Below are 19,868 nucleotides of genomic sequence, written 5' to 3' on the forward strand. Positions count from 1 at the left end.
TCCTTCACTTCCCTCCGTCACACCGGCTCCCAGACAGGGTCGCTGACCTCCACTCGCTGGCTGGCTCCCGGGCCTGAGGGCTCAGCTCCGCTGTGAGGCAGAGGCAGGGTTCCAGGGTTCCGGGGCCCCCTCTGAGCTCGCTGGAGCCTTGACAGCATGGAGCTCCCCCAGCATTTGGAAGGCTCCCAGGTCCTCGGCTGGAAAATGTGATGCCATTTCTCTTGTTAAATGGCACCAGGTGGCGAAGAAAATGTGGCACAGGCACCAGAGAGAGAGAGAGGGAGAGAGAGCCCCGTGTTGGCTGGGGGCGGGGAGGGGGTATGGAGGACCCTATTTGACTCCATCCCAGATGTGGCAGGCAGGGCGTACCCACACCCCTGCTCGCTCCTGCTTGGACACCTCGGCCCGTCACCCTCCGCTCCCCTCCAGCAGACCTGCGGGGCCCCAACCTTTATGGCCCAGGCTCCGAGGGGCTGAAGACAAGGCTGGTTTCTAGGACCCCAGGTCCTTCTGGGAAGCTGACCTCCTGAGCCTCAGCTGATCCTGTCCATCCCCGCGGAGACCCACTCCCCACCTCGGCACAGAAGGGGGCCTCCCTCCCCAGATGCGGAGGGAGTTCTGGGCTGGAGCCCCAGGCTCCTACCCTGCTCCCCGCCCTCCCCTCCACGAGGCCTGCCCGCCCCTGTGCTAACGGGCCCCAGCAGGTGGGAATGGCTCTTCAGGGCGCTTTCTCTGGCACAAGGCCCGCGTGTCCACCATTTCTGGGTTCTCACTGCCCAGTAGACATGACCACACCTCTGTTCAATGATTGGGCGCACAAGAGAACCAGAGAGAAAAAGCAGAGCACTGGGCCCAGGGCTGGGCTCTGCCTTCGATTACCTGTGTGGCTGTGGGTATGCCTCTGATGACAACAGTCTCGGTTTCATTAAATGTAAAATGGGGAAACACTGTCAACTTCACACAGGTCTGCGGGGAGGGCGGGTGGCAGGAGCGACTGTGAGAAGCGCTCGGTAAAGCATGAAGCTCTGCGGAGGTCGGGGTGACGTCTGAGACCTGAACCGAAATCACCGCAGCTGAGGTTCTCGATGGGGGGTTGCCTGGAAGACCAGCCAGGCCTCGGCAAACTTTACTGAGCAAGCACAGGGGTGGAGAGGAGCCCAGGGAGAGGAGAAAGGTGGGTCCCACCCTCATGACTCCTGCACCGAGGTTCAGGTTGGCCCATCCGTCAGTGAAGTGCGTGAGCTGCGGCTGCCATGGCGACATCAAAACAGAGGCCCTGCGGCGTTGGCACTGCCCAGGGCATCAAGCAGGGCCCGTCCTGAGGCCTGAGGATGGAGGGGGGCTGGGAGGGCACTGGCATGCTCCAAGGAAACCAGGACCTAGCTCTCTTCCTCTCCCACCAGACCTCCTCCTCACCCAAGCTCCCACGGGAGCGTCCAGCTGGCCACAGGGGCATGGCTGCAGCTCACACCTGGCTGCCAGGGTTTCTGCAGCCTCATTCAGCATGGCCACAGATTCTAATTAGACCCCGAGAAGAAGGAAAGCGGCCGTCTTCACACAGTCTCTCGCGGCCAGCCCAGAAACTCACCCTCGGTCAGGCTCTCTCACTCAAGACTTCATGGTGTAATTCCTGGATGTGCACCAGCTTTATAACTTAGCTCTGCGTGATTTCACATAATAGTTCAAGTGTTCGTGGAGTGCTTACCTGGCGCCGTGCAAGCATTCACACATTTATTATGAAATACGTGGAGCACAAACAAGCGCAGGAGTTAACACAATACACCTCAGGCGCCTCACCTTTACCACCATGTCCCTCAACCCTTACGACGCCAGCAAGGTAAGCTGAACAATCTCCATCTAACACCTGGAGAAACTGAGGCTCCGCAGGTCCCATAAGAATGGCAAGGCCAGGATGTGCTGTCGGACTAGGCTCATCGAGTTCAAGCTCCCACTGCCCAACTCTTTTTAAAATATTTATTTATTTGGCTGCACCGGGTCTTAGTTGAGGCACGAAGGGTCTTTAGTTGTGACATGTAGGATCTGGTTCCCTGACCAGGGGTCGAATCCAGGCCCTCGGCACTGGGAGCGCAGTCTTGGCCACTGGACCACCACGGAAGTCCTTACCCACTCTGACTCTTAACTGTTTGGAGTCAGTTTCCTCATCTACAAAATCAAAGTGGTGGATGAGTTCAGTGATGTTCAAACTTTTAGCCATGGACCCTTTGTTCAAACGAAGTCTCGAGAGGAAAGACGTCAGATGGATGAAGACTTGGGGCTCTGCTGGGGTGGGCATGAGAGGGGTGGGGGGCCGGAATCTGACCAGCTGGACTGTCCCCACTGCCTCCCCGGCACTTCCTGTTGGAACACGAGGACTCTGGGCCCTGAGGGAACTGCCCGATGACCCAGGCCTGCCAAGCCTTGGCACCGTCTCCAGCAACAGTGACTGTCAGCCTGGGCACCCAGCCGTAGGGGAGGGTGGCCGGGGGCTGGGGGCCTCACAGGTCCTCCAGGGAGGGGTTCTCGGAGCCCCTCATCAGGGACAGCAGGTTCAGGGCCGAGACGCCGGGCACGTGGCCCGCGCAGATCTGCAGCAGGCGGACCAGGCGCTGCGCCATGGCAGCACGGAAGTCTTCTATCTGCAGAGGAGGAGACAGGACCCCGGTGAGGCGGTGGCCAGAGGGGAGCTGGGAGCGGAGACACGGGGGCAGCCATAGGCACTGCTGCCCCCAGGGCCACCCCCTGTCCGCGCCACACCTCACCGAGCAGCTTCCAACCACCTCAGCTTATGGAAACCCTTCAGACACCCTCCAGGGACACCAGAGACGCTGACCCCTACTCCAGAAGAAACGAAGGCTCAGCAGGCGGGGCTGGCGGGGTCAGCGACACCGTCCAGAGGCATGGTGGGCAACTGTCAAGCTGGGGTCTGAACCAGGGCTACTCCCAACCAATGCTGAGGCGGCACCCCCTGGGATGTCTCTGAGACAGACACGCCCAGGTTGGAAAGGAGGGGTGGGGAGAGTGGTCCTCACGGAGGACAGGGAGGTGCCATCAACAGATGGTCCCTACCCGGAAGGGCTAGTGGGCCCAGAGGAGCCGTGGGATTAGGCAGAGGTAATCAGACTGTATGATGTGAGAGTTGGACTATAAGGAAAGCTGAGCACCGAAGAATTGATGCTTTTGAACTGTGGTGTTGGAGAAGACTCTTGAGAGTCCCTTGGACTGCAAGGAGATCCAACCAGTCCATCCTAAAGGAGGTCAGTCCTGGGTGTTCATTGGAAGGACTGATGTTGAAGCTGAAACTCCAATACTTTGGCCACCTGATGCAGAGCTGACTCATTTGAAAAGACCCTGATGCTGGGAAAGACTGAGGGCAGGAGGAGAAGGGGACGACAGAGGATAAGAGGATGGCATCACTGACACAATGGACATGGGTTTGGATGGACTCCAGGAGTTGGTGATAGACAGGGAGGCCTGGCGTGCTGCGGTTCATGGGGTCAGAAAGAGTTGGACACGACTGAGAGACTGAACTGAACTGAATCAGACTGTGCGAAGGCCCCAGCTGGCATGGGCGAATGAGCTGCTCCAGAAAGGTAGAAGAATAAACGGTGATGCTCAGATGGCGTCCCCCGACCAATAAGTGGCCTCAGAGAACCTCCTCCTCCTCTTCCTGTTCCCTCTCTAACTGGGGAAAGGGCGCCACCATCCGCCCAGTCACCCAAGCTAGAGCCGGGACATCCTAAAGGCCCCCCTGCTCTTACTCTACCTTGTCACCTGTGAGTCCTGGGTTCCAAGTCCAGGGGCGACATCTCAGTCCTCACACACTGGCCTCATTCTCAGCGGGGTCTCCTCTTAGTGGAGTCTGAGGCAGCTGCTGCCTCCCTGGCAGGCCATTTCTCCCTGGCTCCTGGGACCCACCGGCCCCCAGCTTTTCCTCCCACCTCTCAGGTCGCTCCCTGCTCTGTGTAACACCTCACGACTGGGGCGGGGGTGGGGAGCAGGGGGCGGGGCTTCTCAGGCTGAAAACTCCAGAGTTGACTCTGACTCTTCTTCCTCTCCTGTCTCACAGGCAGGCCATCCACACACCTGTAGCCCAACCCTGGAAACACCCAGCATCAGAGACCATCCCAACTCCCCCTTCCCTGGCCACCAGAGCCCAGACCACTCTGAACCCAGTCCCCAGGCCCCTCTCCCTATTTCTGCCCTTGCGTCCCTTCAGTCTACTCTTCTCCCAACAGCTGGAGGGGACCCATTCAAAACCCAAGTCGGGCTGCGGCCCTCCCTGGCCCCATACCCCTCCGCTGCCCCAGTCTAACTCAGAGGGAAAGCCAGCATGCCTTTACTGCGACCCACAGAGCCCTGCTGTCTGGCCCAGTGTCAGTCCCCCGGCTCTGCTCCAGGCGCCCATGGCTCCCTGTGGACCCTGAACACGGCAGGCAGCGTCCAAACTCAGGGCCTCTGCACCTGCAGTTTCTCCAGCCTTGTGGGCTTTTCCACCAGGAGGCGCCTCCCTTATGTCTTCACTTAAAGGTCAGATTTTTAGGGAGTCCCTTCACCCCCTATTTAAATCCTGTTGCTTTACCACCACCTGACATGTCACATCACCATGCCCTAACACATCACGCACTCTACTTCCTTACCGTGTTTCCTCCACTAGAACAGGATTGGGAGTGTTAACACTGCTTTGTTCTATGCTGCCTCCCGAGAGCCGAGAACAACACTGGACAGGCTGTAGGTTATGTTAAGAAATATCTGTTAAAGAAACCCTCTGGGCTTTGTGGCCTTGGCCTCCGAACAGTCCCTCCAAATGGCAGCTGCTCTCACTCAGGCTCCACGGTCTGCTTCCTGCAGCCTTGTCCCCGGCCTCCTGCCTCTGGCTGGGCCTCCTCCCATCCACACACCTTACTCCAGAGACGTGACCCCCAGAGAGCTGAGCCCATTGTGACTGCCCCGATGCCGATGGGAAGGAACGGGTGGACTCACTGCCTGGCTTCCAAAGCCCTGCGGATCCTCCTGCCACAGCAGGTGTGACGTGCGGTCTATTTCCCTCCATTGAGGGGCAGGGCCAATGTCAGAGGCATCTGGTTCTCAGGGACTCGCACAGGGCCTAGTAGCAGAGCTGGAAAATAACTGCCCTGGGTGAATCCTGCACCTCCCTGGGTGTGTTTCCTGTCCTGTAAAACGGGGCCAGTGTTTCTTGCCATGCAAAAGCCTCAAAACACGATGAGGCTCCAGCTCATGACGTGGGGGAAAGTGCCCCGGACAGGACCGCACAGGTACCAGGCACGCTGGCTGTCCAAACACTGGGTACATCGGATGAGAGGATGCCAGGCTTAGGTTCTCAGCCCGCCAGCTCCAGGCTGGAAATAGGAAGTCAGCCACAAACCTTTTCTTGGTGGTTCAGATGGTAAAGAATCTGCCTGCCAATGCAGGAGACCCAAGTTTAATCCCTGGGTTGGGAAGATCCCCTGGAGTAGGGCATGGCAACCCACTCCAGTATTCTTGCCTGTAGAATTCCATGGACAGAGGAGCCTGGCGGACTACCGTCCATGGGGTCGCAGCAGAGTCAGACACAACTGAGTGACTACTGTTCTCAGGCTAGAGGGCAACACAGGACCTGGTACAGCCTGCCACCTCCTGGCCGCACGCAGAACTGCACCACCACGCACCCGTCTGCTGTGGATTGCCATTCCCCTTGAGAGCTAAGAAAAGGAAGGCCGTGCGAGTTATCAGTGTGTGTGTGTGTGTGTGTGTGTGTGTGTTGAGGGGAGGGGCTGACTTGTTCAAAGCCATGCAGGCAGCCCGCTAAGCCAGGAAAGAGTCAGCGGCACACCAACCTGGCTCTTCTGCTGACTTACTCGCTGTGTGACTGTGAGCGTGCCGCCTCTCCTGTTGTGAGCAAAGCCAGCAAGGACGGGCACCTCAGGGTGCCTCAGGTCCTACCTGTGAGGTCAGAGCCTTGGTCAAGTCGGGGTTCTTAAAACAGTGATCAGATGTGAAACACAGACCTGTGGCAGAGCAGTATGTGCATCTTAAGCAACACACTGAGTAAGAGGCCCTGCTGCTGCTAAGTCGCTTCAGTCGTGTCCGACCCTGTGCGACCCCATAGACGGCAGCCCACCAGGCTCCTCCATCCCTGGGATTCTCCAGGCAAGAACACTGGAGTGGGTTGCCATTTCCTTCTCCAATGCGTGTGAAAAGTGAAAGTGAAGTCACTCAGTCGTGTCCGACTCTTAGCGACCCCATGGACTGCAGCCCACCAGGCTCCTCCGTCCATGGGATTTTCCAGGCAAGAGTACTGGAGTGGGGTGCCGTTGCCTTCTCCAAAGAGGCCCTAGAACAGGTCTAACAGCTTCTGCAGAATCGCAGAAGCTCATGGGGTCCACCGCGTCCCCACAGGACGTGCCAGTGTCTGCTGCTTCTGTTGCTAACAATCACAGGCTCTGCTAACACTACTGTCACCTCCCATCTACATTCATAATGTTAAATTCCTCCTAGAGGTTAGTGAAAACAGAAGTAATTTTTTTTCTTGTCCAAAGCCACAACTCCCCTGAATTCTTCTCCCTTCAGAATAGAGGGGTCCATAGACCCTGAAATGCTTCTCCCTTCAGACCAGAGAGGTCCATAGACCCCGGTGTCAGCACTTCTGGTCTAGATGGTGAGGACGGACCACACGCTGACTCAGCTCCTTCTGCACCACATCACTTGGCCTTTGGGGACAGGCATAAGACCCAGAACAGAAACACAAATCTTTAAAATGAACCTCAAAACCAGTAAACCTAACTTATATGGGGAAAGAGTCGGAAAAAAAACGGATACATGTATACCTGAATCACTTTGCTGTACACTGAAACAACACAGCACTGTAAATCAATATACTCCAGTATAAAAAATAAACAGACAGAACCCTAAAGTAACTGAGCGGGTCTGGTGTGCAGGTGGGGCAGCCCAGGACCCGGGAGCCCTCAGCAGACCCCCAGAGGGAGCAGAATCAACTCTTGCCGAGAACCCTTTAGCAAAATGTCTTCAGGCTCCACACTACACACAGAGAGGCTGGAGAGCAAAACTCATCAGCAAAGCAGAAATCTGCTGTACCACCCTCACAGCTAGGATTCAGCTTGTGAGAAACCCCAGGAGAAGCGAGTCAGGGCAGAACCAACATCACATGTATCCATTCAGCCATCCATCCACCTACCCACCCAACTTCCACCCTTGCTGCCTGCTGGACCCCCTGCCCCAGGCTGGGAGCAGACAAGGTCTGCGATCCAGGGAGGTAAGGGGGAATGGAGGGCATTCTGACTGCTGGTTAATGAGACAGACAGGATGCCTGGCCTCACAGCTCTTACATCCCGGCAGGAAAAGTGAGATATTAACAGGGACCCATAGACACACACACACAAGACTTGGTCATGAGTACAGAGAAAAATGTCAAAGCATTGGCACCTGGTGCACAAACGGAACTCAAGATGTCACCCTACTTTACAGGGGTGCACCCAAGGCTCACGGTGACCCACCCACAGACAGTGAGTGGAAAAGCCAGGATTCCAACGAGGATCTGGCCTCCACATCAGGAGCCCCTTTGCTCGGGTACTCATGATCCTCCAAGAAGCACCCCGCCATGCCCTCTGTGTTCTGACTGTGCCATCCCATGGCCCACGTGAGCAGGTCCTCACCTCTAGGTCACAGAAGAGCAGAGGGCTCCGGTAGGTGTGGGCCAGCTTGACCACGGTGTTCCGGTGGATGCTGCAGTGGCTGTCCCGCCCAGCTGCAAAGAAGCCACGCCGGTCACCTCCACCTCATGGCTATGATGGAGGAGGCACTGGGCCCAGGAGGTCACGTCCCCTCTCTGGGCCACAGTTTCTACCTTCTTTTCAGGGCAGTCAAGATCATCAGATCAGAAAACAGGCTAAAGGGACTTGATAGAGTCGGAATAAACCCATGAGTTTCCTCGTCTATGAAATGAGGAGCATAACAGCACCTACTCTGCTGAGTTACTAGAGAAAGCCCGTGAGCGAATACAGAGAAGTGACCTGGCATTCACTTCTCCACCAAAGCTTACTGAGAATAATGGGAGCCAGGCCCTTCACGCCAGGAGCTCGCAGTGCAGCTGGGGGAGGCGGGCAGACACACCATCAGTGTAGGCAGAAGGGTGAGGAGTCTGACAGAGGCCTGCATGGACACCCCGAGGGCCCAGACAGCAGGGCTGGTCAGGAAGGTGTCCCCCAGGGGGCAGAAAATGGGGGTCAGGCACATAAAAAGGAGGAAAAAGTATTTATGAGAAGCCACATGGTATAATCATTAAAGGCGTGGGCCCTGGAACATGACCAGCTAAGTATGAATTCTGCTCTACCACTGTCTAGCTATGGAGCCTTGGACGAGTTACCTAACCTCATGACCAGCTTCCTTCGCTGTAAAAGAGAAACAACAGTACCTACCTCAATAGTACTTTTTGTGAAAATTAAGTGATACAGAAACAAAGCACTTCGACAGAGTCTGGTCTATAGTGAGTACTCAATATAGGTTAGCTATATTTTTTTAGGTTTTTTTTTTTTTTAATGTGGATCATTTTTAAAGTTTCTATTGAATTTGTTACAATATTGTTCCTGTCTTATGTTTTGGTTCTTTGGCCAGATGGCATGTGGGATCTTAGCTGCCTGACCAGGGACTGAAGCCTCACCCCCTGCACTGGAAGGCAAATTCTTACCCACTCGAGTGCCAGGGAAGTCCCCGAGGTTAGCTACTATTATTTCCACTGTTAACATTACAGAGTCTCGGAGAACTATCTGAAGAAGAGTAACAGGAGATGAGCCACCAGGCACCCCAGGGCAATGATCTCGGCAGAATTAACCTGGCAGAACGATCAGCTCCGACTTGCTTTATGGAGACAGACAGCAGTCAGATTCCAAAGCCCACGGCCTCCCCATCACCCAGGCTGCCTCTGCACGGAGTCTACCACGGGCACACCCACGGCAGCAGGCAGGGGAGGCACTCACCCCCCGTGGCGAGGAAGGCCACCTTCCCCAGGAAGAAGGCTGCGTCCAGGTGGCACAGGGACTCCTCCACGCTCTGCAGGCTGGGGCGGCCAGGCCAGGGCAAGAAAACAAGCAGAGGACATACCTCACAACAGAGAAGGCAGAAGAAACCCCCACGCCTCTGATCCCAGAGAGGCCAGGGCATAAGACGAGGGTGACGGGAGACAGCCCTGGAGGAACACTTTGTCCTTTTGTAGCTTTAAACTGCTTCTAATTACAAAGTGAGTCAAGTCTGTGAAATGATCAAATAGTAAATACTGGTGTACAAGTAAAAAGTAAAACTCCCTGTCTCCAGCACCACCTCTAGTTTTAACTCCCCAGAGATGACTGCCACAATAGTTTGGGGTGTGATTCTTCTGGAATTTTCTTCATATGCAAATCCAGACAGTGATATGTATAAGCAGCCAGTTAGGTCTAATTGGGTTCGATGTCTCTGTTACATTCTTTGGAATGACCACACTGTACCCCAAACTAACTGCCTGCCCTGTGGTGGACATTTAAATGGTCTCTACTTTTTCACCTTCACAAAGAGCGCTGCATGAATATTGTTTCCTACGTCTCCTACTAAGCAGATGTTTCTGTAGAACAGACGCTGGAAGTAGAAGGGCTGTCTTTTTAAGTATGTGTCTTTTTAAAGTGTGGATAACTATTGCTGAATTGCTTTCCAGTAAAATGACAGCTATTTTAAGTCATATCAGTTGTATGAAAACACTCTTTTCCTCTAAACAAGGGCACCTTGACCTGCTGGGTTGAGGCTTTCACTCACTGGTGTCCAGGGAGTGATGAAAGACTGTTGTCTTCCAGGCCAAAAGCCATCTCAGTAGGGCTTCATGAATGAACAAGGCCTGAGACCAACAGCCCTATGGCGCAGACGGTTCTCCGGTGTCCCTTCTGGTAAACAGAGAGGCCTCACCCAAACAGCAGCAGACCTGTGAGCCAAGGGAGCCCACAGCAGGTCTCAGCCCTTTCTTGCCCCACCTGGGCCTAAGTCCCTGCTGACTGGTTCCCAGCGGTCAGGTCGTGTGGTCTGGACCCAATCCTTGTGTCTGCTGTCTCCGTGCCCCCCGGTTTTCAGGCGTTTCTCCCACAGCCTTCCCTTATCCCCCACCACAGGACTAGGTATCTGCCCTGGTTTCTGTGCTGGACCCTGTGTCCTCAGCCAGCTGTCTCCAGGAAGGAGGGGAGACCTTCTACCTGTATTCCCTAGATCGGCTGCAGTCCTGACCCCAGGGCTGCCAGCACTGTGGGGAGGCCAGGCCAGGCCACAGGCATGAACATCACCCACGCTGCCACTGCCCCAGCCCTAGAGTGGACTGGGCTCTGACCCCGCGCAGGCCTGGACGGTCCTCCGCACATGCTGTGCTCCTGCCTTTACACCAGCCCTCCACCTGGGACATCGCTCACGGTCACCCTTGCCTGGCTAACGCCTCCTCACCTCTCAGGTGGTTTTTAACTGACTCATTGCCGTGTGTGGCTTCTGTGCTCTTAGTTCCCCGACCAGGGACTGAACCCAGGCCCCCACAGTGAAAGCGTTGAGTCTTAACCACTGAACCGCCAGGTAATTCCCTCCGGTGTCTATGTAGATGTCACCTCCGCCAGGAAGTCTAGCTTGACCTAAGTCCTCAGAGGCAGAGGTCTTGTCCAGGCTCTCACAGTCCCAGGCTTCCCCCTTTGACAGTACACTTCACAGGTACTGTAAGTGTCTGTTCAAAAGTCTAGATTCTCCCCTAACAGACCTTGTTCTCAAGGTCCGTCTCACTCACATCTGTGCTGCTCTCAGGAAGGCAGAGTGGCCCCAGCGAGCATTAGACAAATGACAGGTGACACCGCTGGCATGTGTCAGCGTCTTCTAAACATCTGGCGTTGGCGCTGGCTCCTCCCTCCTCACCGTCTAGGCTGCCCCCAGACAGCCTCTCCCATTCTCCTCTCCTTCCCTTGACAAGTGAGGCCACCATCCCAGCACAGCCCTAAGGCGCCCCTGAGCACTGACAGCCCCATCCCCTGGCTCTCACCTGAGTTTGCTGTGCAGGTTGACCACGAACACAATCAAGTCAATTCGGGGCCGATTCACGCTGCACGGCAGAGGGAGGGACCTTGCTAAGTGGCTGAAAAACAAGAGATTGCAGGACTCAAGGTACATGTGCCCACATCACAATGACCGTTCACACGCTACCCTTTGTAGGGGAAGAGGCTGTAAAAAGCTCCTCCCCTATTCACCTGAAGCTTCTATGTGTGTTTTAAAAATATTTATTTATTTGGCTGTGCCAAGTCTTAGTTGTGGCACGCAGAATCTTCGATCTGTGTTGCTGTATGTGGGATCTGTGTTGCTGTATGTGGGATCTGTGTTGCTGTATGTGGGATCTGCGTTGCTGTATGTGGGATCTGTGTTGCTGTATGTGGGATCTGTGTTGCTGTATGTGGGATCTGTGTTGCTGTATGTGGGATCTTTGCATCCTGCAGGAATTTTTTTTTCTTAGTTGTGGCTTGTGGGATCTAATCCCCGACCAGGGATCAAACCCGACCCCCCTGCATTAGGAGCATGGGGCTTTAGCCACTGTACCACCAGGGAAGCCCCCACAGGAAGCTTTTGTGGGCAAGACTCCTCAAGTGAGCACAGAGGCAGGGCAGAGCTGTTCTTATTCAGATTACCCCTGCTTTACTCTCCCTGCCAGAAAGTTTAGTAACTGCTTTGGCAAGACGGGGTTTGGGATATAAGATGGCATCTAGCCATCTATCCTGAATGCTGGGAGGGAGGCCAGGCTCAGAAGGGGAGGGGAAGGTGTTAGACTATGAAGTTTAGGGGTTAAGACTGAAGCCCTTTGGAGTGAGATAGAAGTGGGTTTAAATCCCAGTCTGTCAACTATCAGCTGTGTGACACTGGGAAGTCACCCTCAACATTCTTGTAAGTACCTGGTCTCAGATTGTCAAATACCCACCTGAAGCGGTTTTTTTTTTTGGAATCCTCTATTTCTGCCCATTTCCATTTATTCCTATTACTCATCTGCCCCTACCCCTCAGCTTCTAATTCAAGAATACCAAAAAGTATACAAAATATAACAAAAGTTAAAACACACACACACACTCCTAAAAGCTCAGTTACCTAAAAATTACTACTATTAGTGTTAGAACATTTTTCTAACTATCTTTCCATGTACAAATGTATACACATTCAGACACTAGACTATAGTAGATGGAATCTAGAAACAGGGTAATAGGATTTCCTTTTTTAGTAATGATTTCCATCTTGCTCAAGGAAGGCAATTTGGTCCACATTTTCCTTTAACTCTGATGCCAATTATTTTTAATCTTTTCCTGTTTCTGAGCTACGGGATTGAGTTTATCGGTGATTGTGTTTGGTGTTCTATAGCCTACGAGCCTGGTAAGACAGGTGGGGCACAGATGGACCCATAAACAATCTTTATCTCGAGGGAAAGACGATGTTCTCGCCAGGAAAGGGCGTTTCCAATTCCCATAAAGGAAACGCCCTTTAGATTTGGATCATTCAACACAGACCCTTGGAGTTTGTCTTTCAATCAGGGAGAACGACACCCACATATACTCAGTCACTTGACTCCTGCCAGCAGCTGTTTCTACTCCCTATCAGCTAGAAAAATGAAAGCAAAATATACTTTAGTCATCTTTTCTCCAAATTTGGGAAGTATCTGAGTAACTGTTCTGGGCCAAGTACTGCTCAAGGCAGTGGGGCTTCTTCACCAGTCAGTAAAAGTGAAAGTCCCTGCCCTCAAGGGGCTAACCTCGGGGTGCCTCGGGGCGGCAGACTGGAAACAAACAAATATGTGAATAAGGAAATTTCTTTTTTTTTTTTTAAACAAGCTCTGGACAGTTTTATTAAAGAAAAATTGTACATGGTTTACTTTTCACCAGTCTGTTCTGGCATGCTTCTAATATCAGAATCACCTGGATCAATGATAGCCAGTGTGCATACTCTGTAATATTTTCCACATGCTGTGCCCGATTCAATATTATTGCCACTGTAGTGATGGACATCAGTTTTGGCCAACGTGGCATAATATGGAAATTTCTTTATAGTGACAAGTGCTAGAGGGAAACAGAAAAACTGGCGTGACAGAGGATGCTTTACACGGGGACAGATCACGCGTCAGGACGGAGACTCCGAGCGGTGGGTCAAAATTCGCCCCACCTGCGTCGGCCTCTCTGACCTTCCGCTCCACCCCTCCCCGCTCTCCCAAGCCAGCGATTGGACATCTCCAGGGCAGGCTACTTACACCTTCAGCTCCGAGGTGCAGTCCGCCTTGAGCATCGAATCGGCCAGTTGCTGCAGAAGAGCATCCTCCGTGCCCACCAGCTGCCCAGAGAGAGAAGGCGGCCAATGGACCTCTGGATACAGCAGCCCCGCCGCTGGGCCCGGACGGCCGCGATCCCGGGATTCTGGCTGTAGCGCGCGAGGCACTTTTTACCGAGGGGACTACGGCAGGCATTGGTGAGGGTCTGAGGTTTGCATCCGCTCCGGTTCCGCTCACTACCCGCCCCGCTCGCCCCCGAACCCTCCCTGGAACAGCCTGGTTTCTACCGGAGGCCTGACACGGATACAGGGGGAAAACCACAACCGCGTCTTAGACCGCCTGCATCCACCCTGCGCGCGGGCTCCCGGCCCAGCCGCTCCACCAATCGGAAACTCAGAAAGAGCACTTATTGGTGGAGACATCCCACGGCGTCAAGAGGGCAGCGAACTCTGATTGATTCAGAGAGAGGCTCTCCCGCCCACCACACTCCCGCCGGAGCAGCCCGGGCCAGAATCTCAGAGAGCCACAGAGGGCCTGGCCGCTGAAGCGCGGCCCAGGAGGAAAGGCGGGCGCGGGAATCCGGGCTGCTGACGCCTACCAAGATGGTGGCCGTGTTCAGGCCAGGCAGCTTGTCCAGCGGCCGTAACGCCGACATCCCCGGTGACTGACGGAACTGCGGGTCGCAGGGTGCGCGCCGGGCTTTCAAACAGCCCTCCGGCCCGGCCCTTGTGCGTAACCGCGGGTCACGTGACACCGTCTGGGCGGGGCTTCCTGTGGGGCGGGGCCGGTCAGGGCCTTCTTAAAGGAGACACTACCGCTGGGGGATAGCCGATTAACACGGAGAAGGCAGTGGCAACTTACTCCAGTACTCTTGCTTGGAAAATCCCATGGACGAAGGAGCCTGATAGGCTGCAGTCCATGGGGTCTCGAAGAGTCGGACACTTACTGAGCGACTTCACTTTCACTTTTCACTTAAATGCATCGGAGAAGGAAATGGCAACCCACTCCAGTGTTCTTGCCTGGAGAACGGAGGAGCCTGGTGGGGACGGCGGGGCCTGGTGGGCTGCCGTCTATGGGGTCGCACAGAGTCGGACACGACTGAAGCGACTTAGCAGCAGCAGCCGATTAACAAACCATGTTGTGATAGTTTCAGGTGAGCAGAGAAGGGACTCAGCCATAGAAACACATGTATGCATTCCGCCCCACCCCCAAACCCTGCTCCCCTCCAGGCTGCCATATAACATTGAGCAGAGTTCCATGTGCTAGACAGTAGCTCCTTTCTAAGGGGAAGTTTTCCACTGCTGGCCCTAGGCACCAAAGGTGCTGCCTTCGAGACAGGACTTTTATTTCACTCCTGGGAGAAAGACGGTATTCAGTGATTTGTTTACTCATTTTTCCTTCACTCATGATCATTCCAGGTGCTCTTGTTCAGTCACTCAGATCAGATCAGATCAGATCAGTGGCTCAGTCGTGTCCAACTCTTTGCGACCCCATGAATCGCAGTACGCCAGGCCTCCCTGTCTATCACCAACTCCCAGAGTTCACTCATACTCACGTCCATCGAGTCAGTGATGCCATCCAGCCATCTCATCCTCTGTCGTCCCCTTCTCCTCCCACCCCCAATCCCTCCCAGCATCAGAGTCTTTTCCAATGAGTCAACTCTTCGCATGAGGTGGCCAAAGTACTGGAGTTTCAGCTTCAGCATCATTCCGTCCAAAGAAATCCCAGGGCTGATCTCCTTCAGAATGGACTGGTTGGATCTCCTTGCAGTCCAAGGGACTCTCAAGAGTCTTCTCCAACACCACAGTTCAAAAGCATCAATTCTTCGGCGCTCAGCTTTCTTCACAGTCCAACTCTCACATCCATACATGACCACTGGAAAAACCATAGCCTTGACTAGACGAACCTTTGTTGGCAAAGTAATGTCTCTGCTTTTGAATATGCTATCTAGGTTGGTCATAACTTTCCTTCCAAGGAGTAAGCGTCTTTTAATTTCATGGCTGCAGTCACCATCTGCAGTGATTTTGGAGCCAGAAAAATAAAGTCTGACACTGTTTCCACTGTTTCCCCATCTATTTCCCATGAAGTGGTGGGACCGGATGCCATGATCTTCGTTTTCTGAATGTTGAGCTTTAAGCCAACTTTTTCACTCTCCACTTTCACTTTCATCAAGAGGCTTTTGAGTTCCTCTTCACTTTCTGCCATAAGGGTGGTGTCATCTGCATATCTGAGGTTATTGGTATCTCTCCCGGCAATCTTGATTCCAGCTTGTGTTTCTTCCAGTCCAGCGTTTCTCATGATGTACTCTGCATATAAGTTAAATAAACAGGGTGACAATATACAGCCTTGATGAACTCCTTTTCCTATTTGGAACCAGTCTGTTGTTCCATGTCCAGTTCTAACTGTTGCTTCCTGACCTGCATACAGATTTCTCAAGAGGCAGATAAGGTAGTCTGGTATTCCCATCTCTCTCAGAATTTTCCACAGTTTATTGTGATCCACACAGTCAAAGGCTTTGGCATAGTCAATAAAGCAGAAATAGATGTTTTTCTGGAACTCTCTTGCTTTTTCCATGATCCAGCGGATGTTGGCAATTTGATCTCTGGTTCCTCTGCTTTTTCGAAAACCAGCTTGAACATCAGGAAGTTTACAGTTCACATATTGCTGAAGCCTGGCTTGGAGAATTTTGAGCATTACTTTACTAGCGTGTGAGATGAGTGCAATTGTGCAGTAGTTTGAGCATTCTTTGGCATTGCCTTTCTTTGGGATTGGAATGAAAACTGACCTTTTCGAGTCCTGTGGCCACTGCTGAGTTTTCCAAATTTGCTGGCATATTGAGTGCAGCACTTTCACAGCATCATCTTTCAGGATTTGGAATAGCTCAACTGGAATTCCATCACCTCCACTAGCTTTGTTCGTAGTGATGCTTTCTAAGGCTCTCTTGACACATTCCAGGATGTCTGGCTCTAGGTCAGTGATCACACCATCGTGATTATCTGGGTCGTGAAGTTCTTTTTTGTACAGTTCTTCTGTGTATTCTTGCCATCTCTTCTTAATATCTTCTGCTTCTGTTAGGTCCATACCATTTCTGTCCTTTATCGAGCTCATCTTTGCATGAAATATTCCTTTGGTATCTCTGATTTTCTTGAAGAGATCCCTAGTCTTTCCCATTCTGTTGTTTTCCTCTATTTCTTTGCACTCAGTCGTGTCCAATTCTTTGAGACCCCATGGACTGCAGCACGCCAGGCCTCTCTGTCCATCACTAACTCCCAGAGTTTACTCAAACTCATGTTTGTTGTGTGATGCCATCCAATCATCTCATTCTCTGTCGACCCCTTTTCCTCCCTCCTTCAATCTTTCCCAGCATCAGGGTCTTTTCAAATGAGTCAGTTCTTCACATCAGATGGCCAAAGAATTGGAGTTTCAGCTTCAGCATCAGTCCTTCCAATGAATATTCAGGACTGTTCAGTCGCTAAATCATTTTTAATTCTTTGCGACCCCATAGACGGCAGCATGCCAGGCTTGCCTGTCCTTCACAGTCTCTTGGAGCTTGCTCAAACTCATGTCCATTGAGTTGGTAATGCCATCCAACCATCTCATCCTCTGCTGCCTCCTTCTCCTCTTGCCCTCAATCTTTCCCAGCATCAGGGTCTTTTCCTATGAGGCAGCTCTTCACATCAGGTGGCCAAAGTATTGGAGCTTCAGCTTCAGCTTTAGTCTTTCCAATGAATATTCATGGTTGATTTCCTTTAGGATTGACAGGTTTGATCTCCTTGCTGTCCAAGGGACTCTCAAGAGTCTCCTCCAACGCCACAGTTCGAAAGCATTGATTCTTCGGCACGCAGCCTTTTTTATGGTTCCAACTCTAACATCCACATGTGACTACCAGAAAAACCATAACTTTGACCATATGGACCTTTCCTGACAAGTGATGTCTCTGCTTTTTAATATGCTAAATTTGTCTCCTCCAGCTCAGTTGACTCATTCCTTGCAGCTGCTCAGAACAAAATCTTGGGTCATTCTTGGCTCCTTTTCTCTGCACCTCACAGCCAATTTCTGGTTCTGTTCTTAAAATGCATCCAGAAGCTGACCATTTCTCACCACTTCCACCCCCCAATCAGGAGAAGACGCTGGCATCTCTCATTGGGTCTACTGTAATAGACTTCTCACAGGCTCCCTGTGTCCACACTGATCTCCAGGGCTACTGGCTATTCTCATACAGCAATCAGAGTCTTCCTTTTGAAAGAGAAATCCGAGCAGGCCACTTCTCTGGTCAAAACCCACTGGTAGTCCCCCTCTCACTCAAGAGAACATTGCAAATGCTTTACATGACCTTTGAGGCTCTGTGTGTTCTGGCCCTTGACAGATTCCCCAGCCTCATCTTATGCCTTTCTCTCTTTAACACCTGCTCCCGGAGGCTTCCCTGGTGGCTCAACTAGTAAAAAATCCACAATTTTTTGCACATTCTGCAATGTGGAAGACCTGGGTTCTATCCTTGGGTTGGGAAGATCCCCTGGAGAAGGGAAAGGCTACCCACTCCTGTATAGTCTAGTCAAGGCTATGGTTTTTCCAGTGGTCAGGTATGGATGTGAAAGTTGGACTTTGAAGAAAGCTGAGTGCCAAAGAATTGATGCTTTTGAACTGTGGTGTTGGAGAAGACTCTTGAGAGTCCCTTGGACTGCAAGGAGATCCAACAAGTTCATCCTAAAGGAGATCACTCCTGGGTGTTCATTGGAAGGATTGATGCTGAAGCTGAAAACTTCAATACTTTGGCCACCTCATGCAAAGAGTTGACTCATTGGAAAAGACCCTGATGTTGGGAAGGGTTGAAGGCAGGAGGAGAAGAGGATGACAGAGGATGAGATGGCTGGATGGCATCACCAACTCAATGGACATGAATTTGGGTGAACTCTGGGAGTTGGTGATGGACAGGGAGGCCTGGCATGCTGCGATTCATGGGGTCGCAAAGAGTTGGACTGAGTGACTTTCGCTTCATTCACCAGGACCTTTGCCCCTGTGGTTCTGGCTGAAACGCACTTCCAAATAGTCACTTGGCTTGTTTCCTCACTTTATTCATGTATCTGCATCAATGTCGCTTGAGCAGAGGAGGCTTTCTGAATGACGTCGTCTAAAATATCGAGCGTGGGACTTCCCTGGTGGTCCAGTGATGAAGACTGGGCTCCCAAAGCAGCGGGCCTGGGTTTGATCTCTAGTCAGGGAACTAGAGCCTGCATGCCGAGACTAAAGACTCTGCGTGCCTCAATGAAGATCCTGTGTTCTGCAACAGAGACCAGACACAAATAAGTAGAAAATAATAATAAAATAAGGTAGCAAGCCCTGGGATTTCCCTGGTGGTCCAGTGGTTAAGACCCCAATGCAGGGGTCCTGGCTTCCATCCCTGCTTGGTTAACTAAGATCCCACATGCTGTTCAGCTCAGAAAGAAAAAGAAAAAAAAAAAAAATATAGCAAGCCCTCCTATAATTCCTCTCTCCTCTTTTCTGCTCAGTTTTCTCAAAAGCACTTCACATTGCTTACAAATGTACAGCATCTGAGATTTTGCAAACTAATAAACTGTTTCTATTCATTACGGTTTAGCAAAAGTCTTTTCATGGATGCTGCAGGAGACATGGAACTCCTGGGTAATGGACAAAGGCCATTATTATTACTCATGGAAAAAGCAGTCGCTGATCCTTTATTTTTGTGTCATTTTCCCCCATGTCCCCCAAGCCCTGCAAAGGACCCATTGTGTTTGTCTGTCTACCTTGTGCTTGGCATTATGGGAGAGGAGCACAGAAGTTAATACTGCTTTTATAGTGAGTGATAAGCATGCTTGTTCTTTTTCCAGGAGGAAATGTTACCTCATCCCTCAACATTGCTTGTTATAAACACAGCCCTGAGAAATGGCCTGGGTAGGCAGCTTTCAGGGCCTTGCTCTCTTGGCTTGCCCAGCAAGAACTTGCAGGGACTCAAAGCCCATGGCAGATTGCTTCTCCTAACAGTTATATAGTTACCGGCTCATTGTCTCTCCAACTAAAGTATAAAATACAGAGGACAAGGATTTTGTCCATTTGTACATCCAGCACTTTAGAGAGTGCTTGGTGGGGACTTCCAGTGGCTAAGACTCTATGTTCCCAGTGCAGGGGGCCCAAGCTGGATCCCTGGTCAGGGAGCCAGATCCCACATGCTGAAACTAAGGATCCTGCACTCCTCAGTGAAGACTGAAAATCCTGTGTGCAGCCAAGATCAATAAATAAATATTTTTAAAAGGAAAGCCTTTCTTATTCATATAATAAAAATACTTTTTAAAATAAATAACTAAGAAGTACCTACAACTACAGAGTAGTTGCTCAATAAATATTTGTCAAATGAGGCCCTTAGAGAGTCAAGGAAAGGCTTTGGACCCTGCTCATCATGTTCCAGGGAGGGCTGAGCTGAGACCCATTCAGTCCCACCTGTGCGGAGTGCCTGCCTGGGCTGGGCCTGGTGCTGGGCTGACCCGGGCACAGAGGTGTCCTTCCTGTCTCTGGAGTTTTCAGGGTGGACAGGCAGATAACCGCAATGAAAGGCAGCATA

The 19,868-nt window shown here is 52.1% G+C and overlaps 1 protein-coding gene across 3 annotated transcripts; it reads right to left on the bottom strand.

The window, feature by feature from the left end:
* Positions 1-1,960: 1,960 nt before the first annotated feature.
* CENPM (centromere protein M) lies at positions 1,961-14,024 on the bottom strand. 3 transcript variants are annotated; one of them, XM_015471417.3, is made up of 6 exons: positions 13,469-13,971; positions 13,277-13,356; positions 11,042-11,134; positions 8,991-9,070; positions 7,671-7,762; positions 1,961-2,636 (listed from the first exon to the last, which is right to left on the bottom strand). In XM_015471417.3, the coding sequence occupies exons 1-6, from the start codon at positions 13,487-13,489 to the stop codon at positions 2,496-2,498; spliced, it is 507 nt and encodes a 168-aa protein (XP_015326903.1). In that variant the 5' UTR covers positions 13,490-13,971; the 3' UTR covers positions 1,961-2,495. The 3 variants fall into 3 exon arrangements, with proteins under 3 accessions (XP_015326903.1, NP_001033775.1, XP_059742714.1); NM_001038686.2 differs by having other exon boundaries at positions 1,986-2,636; positions 13,893-13,960; XM_059886731.1 differs by lacking the exon at positions 1,961-2,636 and adding an exon at positions 2,643-4,726 and having other exon boundaries at positions 13,893-14,024.
* Positions 14,025-19,868: the final 5,844 nt, after the last annotated feature.

The sequence above is a fragment of the Bos taurus genome, chromosome 5 (assembly GCF_002263795.3).
Source record: "Bos taurus isolate L1 Dominette 01449 registration number 42190680 breed Hereford chromosome 5, ARS-UCD2.0, whole genome shotgun sequence".
In the NCBI taxonomy this organism is placed as follows: domain Eukaryota; kingdom Metazoa; phylum Chordata; class Mammalia; order Artiodactyla; family Bovidae; genus Bos; species Bos taurus.

Bases quoted from the DNA above. Each gene is read 5' to 3' on its own strand.
- CENPM (NM_001038686.2), bottom strand. From the start codon at position 13,949: ATGTCGGCGTTACGGCCGCTGGACAAGCTGCCTGGCCTGAACACGGCC. The intron at 11,135-13,276 runs GTAAGTAGCCTG...CTTGTTTTTCAG, and splicing joins TGCACCTCGGAGCTGAAGGT to CCACTTAGCAAGGTCCCTCC. The intron at 7,763-8,990 runs GTGAGTGCCTCC...GCTTCTTTGCAG, and splicing joins GGCCTTCCTCGCCACGGGGG to CTGGGCGGGACAGCCACTGC.